General features: G+C 43.9%; 1 protein-coding gene across 6 annotated transcripts in view; it reads right to left on the reverse strand.

Moving 5' to 3' along the window:
* Window positions 1-12,350, reverse strand: part of LOC118654961 (zinc finger protein 501-like) — a 95,994-nt gene that overhangs the window by 30,925 nt on the left and 52,719 nt on the right. For 3 of the 6 annotated variants that reach the window (XM_036306255.1, XM_036306257.1, XM_036306256.1), the window contains one exon: window positions 9,097-9,220. In XM_036306255.1, coding sequence (XP_036162148.1) covers window positions 9,097-9,220 — 124 coding nt within the window. Of the gene's footprint in view, window positions 1-8,751; window positions 9,030-9,096; window positions 9,221-12,350 lie in introns of those variants that run through there. The other 3 variants (XM_036306260.1, XM_036306259.1, XM_036306258.1) reach the window with 3 other exon arrangements.

Here is a 12,350-nt window from a genome sequence, read left to right on the forward strand (position 1 = left end):
CACTTGGTCATAATATGTCCTTCTTTAGCTCTTGTTATGGCCTCCACTTTGAGGTCTATTTTGTCAGATATAAATATTGCTACCCCAGTTTTTTTCCTTTCATTTCCATTTCCCTGAAAAATATATTTTTCTATCCCTTCACTTTTAGTCTGTGTGAGTTCTTTGTTCTGAGATAGGTCACTTGTAGACAGCATATATGTGTCATGTTTCCTTATCCATTAAGCTAACCAATGTCTTTTGTTTAGAGCATTTAATCCATGTATGTTTAAGATTATTATTGACAGGTATTTGTTTGTTGCAGTTTTTATTCTTTATGCCTGTGTTCCTTCTTCCCTTTCTATTTCTTCTTTCTACAGCAGTGCCTTTAGCATTTCTTGCATTGCTGGCTTGGTGGTAATAAACTCTATTAGCCTTTTTTCTTGTGTGTGTCTGTGAATCTGATTTCACCTGCAATTTTTAACACATTGTTTGTGGGTAGTTTTTATCGCGCACTAACAGGTGGCGCGGGCCATTTTTGCTAATTTTTTGTGCAAATGGCAACGTTCAGTAAAATTATGATAACTTTAGTTTACGTATTTATATGTTACCCGCATTCTACCGCTAGTCTATAAAAAACATATTAATATGTGTCCCGTGCTCTACTACACTGGTAGAACGTATAAATACGTAAAACGTATAAATACGTTTCCAGCATACAATGTGTTAATTATAGCCTGGCTGTATAGAGTACTCTTGGATTCAGTTTCTTGCTTTGCATCACTTTGTACATTTTATTGCATTCCCTTCAGGCCTGATGTGTTTCTGTAGAGAAATCAGTTCATAGTCTAATGGGAGATCCCTTATAAGTAACTGTCTCTCCATGGCAGCCCATAAGATTCCTACTTTTTTGTTGATGTTTGCCAATTTAAGTATGATTTGTCTTGGTGGCAATCTTTTTTGAGTTCATCTTCTTTGGGACACTCTGTGCTTCTTGGGTTTGTGTGACTTGTTTTCCACTGAACGTTAGAGAAATTTTCTGTCATGATATTTTACCGGTTTTCTACTCCTTGCTCAGCTTCCTCTCCTTCTGGCAATCCTATCATGTGGATTTGTTGTTGTTGTTGTTGTTGTTATTGGTTCATTTCGTGTTGTCCCTGAGTTGCCTTAGACTCTCTTCTTTTTTATTTTTTTTCTAGTTGTTGCACTGCTTGCATGTTGTTGTTTTTCTTTCTACCTTGCCTTCTGACTTGCTGATTGGGTCCTCAGCTTCTTCCAATTTACCGTTGAAACCTACTTTTTGTTCCTACTGTATCTATGTCATTCTTCATTTCCTCTGGATTCTTACAAATGTTATTTAATTTCTAATTCAGACATTTGAGGAGCCTTATAACCATCACTGTGAATTCATTCTCTGACAAATTGCTTGACTCCATTTAATTTAGCTCCTTTTCTGGTGCTTCCTTTATTCTTTAATTTGGGGGCTGTTGCTTTGTATCCCCATTTTTGCTGTTCCTTTGTAATTGATTCTATGTATTAGATCAAACTGGTATGTCACAGATTTTTTGAATTGGTCTCATGTAGTAGATGTTTTGTAGGATCCAGTGGTGCACTTTCTCAGGTCTCCAGGGCTGGATATTCTAGGAAGGCAACCTACTTGAAATATTTAGGTTCTTCTGATGTAATTGGGTCTTCAATGTTATTGTCCATTTTGTAAATGGAGTCTCCACTCAGGGTGTCTGATTATGTGTCTTGCTCCCTACCATATTGTGCCAACTGCTGTGGAGTCACAGAGCCATTCAGACAGGATAAAACAGGACAAGAAACAAAACAGAAGGAACAGAACATGAATGTACACAAGACACCTATAATCCCAATAAAAGTGACCACTAGACGAAAGAGAATTAGCAAAGAGAAAAGAGGGCAAGAATTATAGAGAGGCGAGAAAGAAAGAGAAGAGAAAGAAAGAAGAAAACACAACAAAAAAATCAAATAAACCAAAGGGCTTATCAAGAAATACCCAGAAAAAAAAATGGAGATGGCAGAATCTGTAGATGCAAAGCATAATTAGAGGAATAAAACGTTAAGGAATTGGATAAATAGGGTAAAAAACACTGTTTAGAATAAAGGATAGAGAAAATAAATGAGAAGACAAGCAGAAAAAATTTTTAAATGAAATAAATTTTTCTGAAAAGGAGATTAAAGGACAGAGCAGATAGGCCTAAATTTAGGAAGTGAAATAAGTTTTAAAAGATTAGGGGAAGAAATAGCAAGAGAAGGAAGAAAAAAAGTGTAATGAAGAAAAAGAAAAGGGGAAATGAAGTAGGAGCAGGAAGAGGAAATTAGATATATGAATAAACAGAGATTAGAATAACACATTAATGAAGCAGATAAAGAAGACCCACTTTTAAAAAGCGGGACAAAGAAAGGACATAGAAAAACTAAAACGGGTAAAGGAGAAGAAAAATGGGAGGAAAAAAAACAAGGAAGAAAAAGGTGCAAAAAATAAGATAAAAAAATAATAAAAATTTTAAAATAATAGCCGAGATCGGTTTGGCTCAGTGGATAGAGCGTCGGCCTGCGGACTGAAAGGTCCCAGGTTCGATTCTGATCAAGGGCATGTACCTGGGTTGCACGCATATCCCCAGTGGGAGATGTGCAGGAGGCAGCTGATCGATGTTTCTCTCTCATCGATGTTTCTAACTCTCTATCTCTCTCCCTTCCTCTCTGTAAAAAATCAATAAAATATATTTTAAAATAATAATAATAATAATAAAAATACAAAAATAAAAAAGTGAAATGTTCACTTCATTTGAGTTTTAATGCCCAATGGCTGCTGATTTAGGGCCCCACTCTTCTGTTCTGTCTATTAATTCTGGGCTTCCTGTTAGGCATTGAGGTGCTGGCCACTGTCACTCACTGTCTTTGGGCTTTTAGCTCCCTGCTTGAAGCTCAAAGCAATCCACAGGTCCTCTGCTTGTGTCTGTCTCCACAGGCCTTGGCTGCAAGCAGGCAGGGCCAATCTGCCCTCTTTGCCTGCCTCCCCGCTATCAGTCTTATCACTCAATCATTTGTTTCTGACAGGGTTTAGGTGGTGTTGGTGCTTTTTGATTTCAGGGAATAAGATGTATGTTGTTTTTCCAGACCCAGAGCTACTTCTCTACGAGTGTCCCAAAATATTACTCTGGCCTAGGTTGGTCAGAGATCCTTGTATTAAAACCAATGGGGTTAGCTGGCAACCTGGAGTTTTTATCAGTCTGACTCCCAGAATAGCAGGCAGACTGGCCCCTCTTCCAATCAAGTCACTGAGGACTCTTTAGAACTCTTCAGATCTGGGAGGCTGGCCACTGCCTTTGTTTGCTCTGTAAAGCTAAAAATGCAGGCAGGGTGTAGGAGGCTGTGTTACCTGCCTTGAGGCTACTGGGAGGGGATAGCTCTTCTGGGAAGAAATAGCCATTCAGGTTTGGAACCTTTAGAATGTCCCAATACTCCTGGCCATGTCTCCCTGCCCTGCTTCCCTCCTCAGCCTCTCCTCAGGCACCTAAAGTCTGTGCCTCTCTTCCTGCTCCAAAACCTCGGTTGAGTGTTTGCAATTGAAAAGTCCTGTGTTCTGGGTTTAGAGAATAAAACAAAGACAAGGAAAAATTACAAAGAACTGCGGGTTTGTCTCCCAGCACTGCACTGTTCCAGCCGCCTTTCCTGGAGCAGGCTTTTGCTGCTGTGGTCTTGCGTCCAGATTCCCTGGCAGCCAGCCACCTTATGGCTTTTTATTTTCACAGTTGGATGTTATGCCTGTCCGCGTCTTTGGTGTAATGATGCTTTCTCCTCACCCTCTTGGTTCACTGGCTGGCTGTCCCTCTCAAGCCCACTTAACAGTTCTTGCCATTCTCCCAGCATCCTCTGACCTTCCTTGCTGTACACTGCCTCCTCAGCTGCATCTTATTTGTTAATTCAAGGAGGATATTCTTCAATTTAGTTTTTTTCCAGTCTGGCACTGGGATGAGTTGCATGCCACTTCTGCCTATTTGACTGTCTTTTTGTTTGTTTGTTTGTTTACCACTTTCTGATCTTTGCTATTGAAACCAGCCAGTGACCTCCCTGTAGCTCCCAAATGGACAGGGCATGCTCCCTGCTGGCCCCCACCTGGAGCATGCCATACGTTCTCAGACATCCTCAGGGAAGACCCCACTGACCAACCCAGTTTTCACCTTCCCCATTAGCTGCTGTCACCTGTCACAGCCATCCAGGTCCATTCTTTGTGGGCTGTCCTCCACTAGAATGCCAGTCCCCAAGAACAGGGGACTCTGTATTTGGGGTGTCTGAAACAGTTGACCTCAATAGTATCCATAGCCTCTGTTTTGATTTGTCTCAGCTATGCCCTCCCATGGCTGCTGACCCTCCATCCAGCCTGATTTAAGTTCTCATTCCTACAGCCTTCCCTCAGCCCATCCACTCAAGGAACCTGGCCCATGAGCTGGCAGAAACACGTTCAAACACCCTGTCCAAGGCACCCAGTCTCTCTGCCCCCTCAACCACACACCACAGCAGCACACTATTCCCCAGAATCCAGGAACTATCAGCTCATTTCAGGAGCAAGGGTCTTCTATGCACAGGCAAAACTTAGGGAAGGGGACATACCAACCATAACCCATCTTCCAAATGTGGAATTATATTGAGACCAAGCCTCTCCTGAAAACGCTTGCATTGCAGAATGCTCTCACCATTGAAAATACACACCACCATATCCTGCAGAATCCATGCTACTTCCAGGACTGGCTGGGTGAGGGGTGGGGGAGAGGTGTGCTTTATTTTTAATAAAATCAAAGTGGAAAATAATCCCAAAAATGCAAAAACAGAAACTCAAAAGGATCTCAGGGGTGTGAGTGGACTGGCCCAAGGCAAGATTTCCAAAGGTGAACTGATTTGGGGGCCCACAGCAGCAAGGGGCTTCTCCCAAATACAGAAGTAGGTTCATTTGCAGCAGGCCAGGTACCTGGGGGATGTGGAAGAGCAGGCTGGAGACACCTTTTGATAAGAGACTGAAGAGCCCTGGCCAGCACCTCTCAGGCAAACACTGAAGCCAAATCCCTCCCAGTGCCTTGCCTGGGGCTCCTCTCTGCCAAACCCTGGGAAGGACACAGCGTGCCCATCTGCAGTGGGAACATCCCAGGTAAAGGCAGGAAAGAGTGAGGAAAGGTGGGTTTTGCAGGCAGAGGGCCCATCTCAGGGCACCAGGGTGAATGTTTGGGTTTTTTTGGTAATCCTCATCTGAGGATATTTTTCCATTGATTTTTAGAGTGTGCAAGGGAAGGGGAAGAGGAAGATAGAGATTGAGAGAGACATCAATATGAGAGAGACAAAAAATCAGATGCCTCACATATTGCCCCATAGGAGCTGGGATCAAACCTGCAAATTAAAACCACAAAGTCATGCAGTCTCTCTTTCAAGGCCTTGGGCAGCAATACACTACAAGCCAATATTAATCAAAGAGTGATTTTCTAGCATTATGCTCTCCTTCCAGCGATTCTCAAACCGTGGGTCGGGACCCCTGAAAATACATCCTGCATATCAGATATTTACATTATGATTCATAACAAAATTACAGTTATGAAGTAGCAACGAAAATAAATTTATGGTTGGGGGTCACCACAACATGAGGAACTGTATTAAAGGGTCGCGGCATTAGGAAGGTTGAGAACCACTGCGATAGATCACAATTGTGCTTGAAAATCATTCCTGGAAGTGAATATATCCACAAAATTAAAGGAACAAAAGAAAAATCACCTTTATTAGAATATAATAAACCGGAACGAAGGACAGAAAACAGTTTGCAGATTGGTGAATTAGAACCTGAACAATTCTACAGCATAATGGGAGAACAACAATGTCCCTGAAACAGGCAGCACTTTTTAGCTGAGGATGAGTGCCCTGGATGAAGCCTGAATCAGGTGCATTACCTCGTCAGAGAGAAAGGAATGAAGATACTGCCAAGAGCTGGAGTAATCATAATGTTCTCAAGCACAAGTGAGAACACAGAATACATTTTCCCTGAGTCCACAGGGGTTGGGAATGACATACTCTTCACGTGAGCCAGGTGGTAGAGGTGAAATCTCTTCAGCCACAAATCAATCGGATAGTAGATCTGGGCGTGTTACCAAATGCAATGCAGCTCTTTCAAACCTCAGTTGTACCGGAAACTTATGAGGAATCTAGTAGAGTATATGTTCCATTAAAAAGGGTTAAAATTCAGGAAAATAGGTCCTAAAGAGTCTCCTTCAGTGTTGTTATTCTAAGTGAGAAAAAATAAAACTTTCCCTGCACATTTAACACTTCTCTCCAGTGTGAACTCTAAGCTGTGCACTTGAGGTGAGCACTTTGAAGAATGGACATCTCACAATGTCTACATTCATATGGCTTTTCTCCAGTGTGAACTTAGTGGTCTTGTTTGAGATAAGACTTATAACTGAAGGACTTCCCACAATCACTGCACTCATATGGCTTCTCTCCACTGTGACCTCTTGAGGTGGAAAGTGAGGTGATTACTTCGACAAAAGGACATCCCACATTGTGTACACTCAGATGGCTTTTCTCCAGTGTGAACTCTATGGTGTTCAATGAGTTTAGTTTTTTCATTGAAGAACTTCCCATAATCGGTACACTTAGAGGGCTTTTCTCCAGTATAAACTCTCTGGTGTTTAACGAGTTTAGTTTTTGCGCTGAAGAACTTTCCACAATCGGTACATTCATAGGGCTTTTCCCCAGTGTGAACTCTGTGGTGTTTAATGAGTATAGTTCTTATACTGAAAACTTCCCACATTCAATACACTCATAGGGCTTCTCTCCAGTGTGAACTCTGAGGTGGTGAGGTGAAACCTTCAATGAAAGAACATCCCACATTCTCTACACAAATACGGCTTTTCTCCAATGTGAACTCTGTAGTTGTCAATGAATATAGCTCTTTCTCTGAAGAACTTCCCACATTCAGTACACTCATACGGCTTTTCTCCACTGTGAACTATATGATGTCTAGTGAGGTAAGCCCTTCAACAAAAGGACATCCCACATTTTCTACACTCATAGAGCTTTTCTCCCGTGTGAACTCTCTTCTGTCAAATGAGGTTAAAGATCCATTTAAAAACTATACTAAATTGGTTGCACGCATAAATCAGTTCTCCAGAACAGACACCCTGACACTGAACAACTTTCAGGTTGTGGCTGGAAGCATTTTCACATTCACCCACTGGTGATGACTTTTTCCATCAAGAAATTCCTGTGAGCCCTAGCTGATTTGGCTCAGTGGATAGATCGTCAGTCTGCAGACTGAAGAATCCCAGGTTCGATTCCAGTCAAGGGCACATGCCTGGGTTGTGGGCTCGAACCCCAGTACGGAGCTTGCAGGAGGCGGCCAATCAATGATTCCCTCTCATCATTTATGTTTCTATCTCCCTCTCCCTTCCTCTCCAAAATCAATTTTAAAAACTGTATTTCTTAAAAAAAAAAATTCTTGTGAAATATCATTGGCACGGTGTAATTCTTTAATGTTGAGAGTGGCCTGGTGCTGGAGAAGCTCTGAGTTGTATTGCCAGTCTTCCCCAACCTCCCTGGTGGTTGAAGGCACCAAAGATGCGTAAAAGCTGTACCTACTCACAAAGGAGACCCTGTAAATAGCTTGTTTCCAGGACTTCTCTCCGCATTCACACCTCTGTTGCTGGTGATGGTTTGCACTGAAACAGAAGTCTCCAACACATGCATCACTATAGGAGGCTTTCTGTTCAAAGTATGCTGCATGTGACTCAGTCAGATGCAAAATATCTTTTAACACAGAGAAACACAGGTTACACAGAAGTGTCTCTAGGTGGCTGGAGCTCTCCTAGAAGACCTAACCTGTGATTCTTTTTGTACAAATACACTCCTCATCATCCATTTTATGCCAACAACCTGAAAAGTGAGAAATGGTGAGGAAATGAAGGTTGAATGTGCTGACAAGGGGAAATCCCATTGCAAAAGTGTGTAACATATCACACATTGGCTCACTGCAATTGTCTGAAAATAAGAGATGTGCAGGAAGGGTTAATAAGAGGCTCTCTTGACTTTCTGAGGTAAGGAGGATCACAAAATAGGGAGCAACAACAGAAATATGACACAAACACCGCAAGCACCAAATGGATTAGAATATGGATCTCCAGCAAATCCTTCAACTAATAGCGTTCAGCATGGTTTGTCTGCTGGATATGGGGGCGAGCTGTCTAAGAGGTTGGTTAGGTCTTACTGCAAGTAAAATTCAATAAAGGAATAGCTGGTTTCGAGGACTGCTAAGTACGTATGTGCACCACATAACACGTGCATGTCAATGTTGCAGATGATTGCAGAGGCACCAGTGCAGAGGAACAGGTGATGAAGAGGTGAGCAGTCATCACTGGGCCAGAGCTACACAGCTTGCTATAGTATTCAGGGAAGAGAATATTACAAACAATTGAATGAAAGCCTTAAAAGAACAGCCCATAGTTCATGTAAGTGAAGACCATAACATGACCCAGGTTGCCACAAAGAACCGTTACCCAGAGAAAGAGTGCAGAAGTTAAAGCCATGCATGTGGACACTGTCAGCCTCCCATGAGGAGAAAGTGCAAGCTGGGACCCATTAAGCTCACTGCAAGACTCCTGATTCTGTGACACTTCCTGTACTTTTTTTTTTTAAATATATTTTATTGATTTTTTACAGAGAGAGGAAGGGAGAAGAACAGAAAGCCAGAAACATCGACCAGCTGCCTCCTGCACCCCCCCCCCCCCCACTGGGGATGCGCCCACAACCAAGGCACATGCTCCTGACCAGAATCGAACCCAGGACCTCCCAGTCCACAGGCCGACGCTCTATCCACCGAGCCAAACCAGTTTGGCCTTCCTGTACTTTTTGAGGTAATGGGTGTTAGGGATGTTCATGGAGTCCTTTGCTCTGGACTCTCCATCCAGCTCATCTCTGGCAGCCACAGCACATTTGACAGGGCAGTGTGGGAAGTGAGCAGAGGCCATGTTCTGGCTGTGGGAGAGAGCAAGCTACGGCTGAGGAATAAAGGAAGAGAGGTCATCACCTCAGGACATTGGGAGAACGTGAAGGTCTTACCCACAGATGTCACAAGTGCAAACACTTCCAGCATCGCATCGCAGTACAGAAGTCTCTGAGCCTCATCAAGTAGGTCCCATTCCTCCTGAGAAAAGGCAATGGCCACATCCTCAAAGTTCATATCCTGTCAAAATGGGGACAGTACAGCCCATGATCAGATTCACTCCTACGATTGTAAGTCTGTCATACTCCCCACCCTCCACACCCATCTGCTCTCTCCACTACACATCAGAGAAAATACCAGGCCTCGATCCCATGAAAGCCACTGTCTTCTTATATTCCTACTGACATTTTGTCTTCCCACAAAAATAAAGGCAGCTGAGGAGGTAGAGCACACCAGAGCTCGGGAGGCTCCCATGTACGCCACACTGACTCTTATCAATAGAGTGGGTGTCAAAATCATAGGTTAGAGAGATGCTGGCCATAAAGAGCGAGTAAGTGATTTGATGCTGGTCTTGTCAGGCAATACCCTCTTAGTCCCTCAGATTGTTTCTTAAAGACACCAAACACATGGCATCACACTTCACTCTCTTGACCCCAATCCCAAGGTGCTGAGGCCATCGCTTTGCACTACCTGCTGTACATAGTTTCTTGAACAACACTCCTCTCACACAGCTTCATTCCCAGAGGCACAACTTCAAATGTAATGCAAATTTGCTGTGGCGAGGACAAATTGTTTCCTAATCATCTTTTTTACCAAAATTATAGTTCACCACATCCATAATCTCTTACTCCTTACCCTTCTCCCTTACCCATTCCAGTGGAGATTTTGAAGCCTGGGTAATACTGGTGTAGGCTATCTCATTCCTATCAATCTGTGTGTCACCCCAACAACAAAAGGCAGGTGGTTATTTAAATGGCAACGAAGCTCTGTACCTAGAATGTAGCACCAAAACACCCCTCTTTATCGGCAATTATAAAAGTCACCTCATGGATCATCCAGACTCCACCAGAGATGGATTCTGCTGTCATTCACTCCTATGTCTATGTCAGGGTGCCGTGGCCATGAATTCACACTCCCTCTCCAAGTGCACATCACTCTTCACCACACCTCTCTCACACTGCACTCCCACAGCCCCAGCCCCCAGTCCTCTCTTTGGCCTCTTACTTATTACTCAGCATGTGTTGTCCAGAGAATGCTTGCCAACATCTCTCACTTAACCATCACCCAATTCCCAACCCCAGTGGCCCTCTGCACCAACCCAGTGAGTCTCACAAGTAACCACTCAAGCCTCTAAACTAATCCACAAGATTGACTGTAACTTCCCACGTATAGGCCACACCACGGGTCACATCAAAATCCTGGTGAATATTTAGAGAAGTTAATATGTACCAGCCCTAGTCTCACTTTGTTGGAATAACTCTTCAGCCTCTAAATGATATCAGGTCCACTCATCTTTTAAAGGCCTTGGCCACTGCAAAATGATTACCTCTCCCTGACACTCTACATGACAACTTCTATCTCTCTGCTGTGTTGTGATACCCACCTTCCACAGTGGCCCCAGCAGGAAAGCTAGACCTCAGGCTCACACTGTCCCTTCTGAGCTACTACTACTGTTACCAACCTGACCATGATTTCCTATATTAAAGTGATCTACAGTCCTGGCTGATGTGTCTCAGTTGGTTGAGTATAGACCCATGCACTCACTGGTGAGGTCAATGTTTGGTTGAGGGCTGGATCCAGAGTAGGAGTTGTGTAGGCATCAACTGATCCTTGTTTCTTGCACGTCACTGTTTCTCTATCTCTTTTCCTCTCCCTTCCTTTCTACATCTAAAATCAACATACACACACACACACACACACATACACACACACACACACATATCATACCTGCCGGTTCGTGAATTAGCACACTCTTCACTCCAAGCCTTTGCACATTCTGGAACCTATGCTCTGGAGGACCTCCCACTCATTACACTGGTTGCCAAAATCAACGTCCACTCCATGAACCCCTAGCCGTGGCCTTAGGAATCTGGGCTTAGTGTCTGTTCAAAGCTCCCAAGTCAAAGGGCTACAAGAGCGGCTAGACAGTTCTAGGACACCACTCTCTCAGAGGCCACAGTGTGTGAAGCCCTGAAATAAACTCCACAAACCGATACACCTAATTGATTATGCATTTGCAGGAATTTGTGGAAAGAAAATGGTCTGTTGAGAGCCTGGCAACCGGCACCAGGATCTATGGGCTCAGACTGTTGAATGCCCTTGCCCAGCCCTGAGGCCAGGTGACCTCGAGATGCCTATATTATCTCAGGGCTCAGTCCTCAGTGCTCACTCTTCCTGGTGGCAACTGCTGTCCTCTGTCTTCTAGTCTGTCCTTCCTCTGAGCAATGTTAGGAAAAGTTAGAACCCTACCTCAGAAAATGTCCCTCCTTTTTTCACAACCATCTATTGTTAGGTCTGATCAAATAATTGAATTGATACCCTCTCCCCTGGGAACTGACCCTTTGGCCACTTCACAATGGACATTCCACTTGCTTAGACCACATTCTACTTGCTAAGACCATTCTCTCTCCCCTCTGGAGATTCCCAGAATCCAGACCTGCACAGAGAATTCTCCACCCAGAAAAAGCCTGCCTAGAGTCCTTTAAAAATCTCTGACTCCCCGTCTTTGGATGCTGGTGCCATTTTGGGGTTCAGCCTTTCTGGTTATACAGATGACCTAATCTATAATAATAAAAGTGTAACATGCTAATTAGACCGGACGTCCTTCTGGACGAAGCCAGGTTTGTGAGGGAAGCTTGGGTGCAGGGTGCCTGCCGGCGGCCATTAAGAGGGAAGCCCGAATGCTGGCAGCCAGGGGTAGGGAGGCCTACTTTTGCACGAATTTCATGCATCGCAAATCTAGTAAATTCATAATTCTTCACGCTTTTTGGCCTCATACATTCCTCCTTCGGAGACCCTAACATCTGGTGCCAAAATGCAAGAGAGCTCTATGGGGATGGGGAGCCATTGCCCCAGCTTCGGTCACCCTAAGTTTGCTATTCGGAAAGCAACAGGCAGTGGCAGCTCAACCTGGGCTTACCTCCAAATACTATTCAGATGACTCGATTGCTTGCCTCGATTAGTCCTCTCTCCCTTATGGACCCTCCCGAGCCAGCCAAGGAGGACAAAGAATCAAACCCTCTTCTTCTCCACTGCTGACCCTCCATTCCACACCAGCCAATCTTCTCTAGGTGCGTGACAACCCACAATTTCCCTCATCTGGAGTCTTCTGCCCACTCTCTCTCACTAACTTCTTGAAAGTCTCTAGTCT

Source organism: Myotis myotis, unplaced genomic scaffold (assembly GCF_014108235.1).
Source record: "Myotis myotis isolate mMyoMyo1 unplaced genomic scaffold, mMyoMyo1.p scaffold_m19_p_40, whole genome shotgun sequence".
Lineage (NCBI taxonomy): Eukaryota > Metazoa > Chordata > Mammalia > Chiroptera > Vespertilionidae > Myotis > Myotis myotis.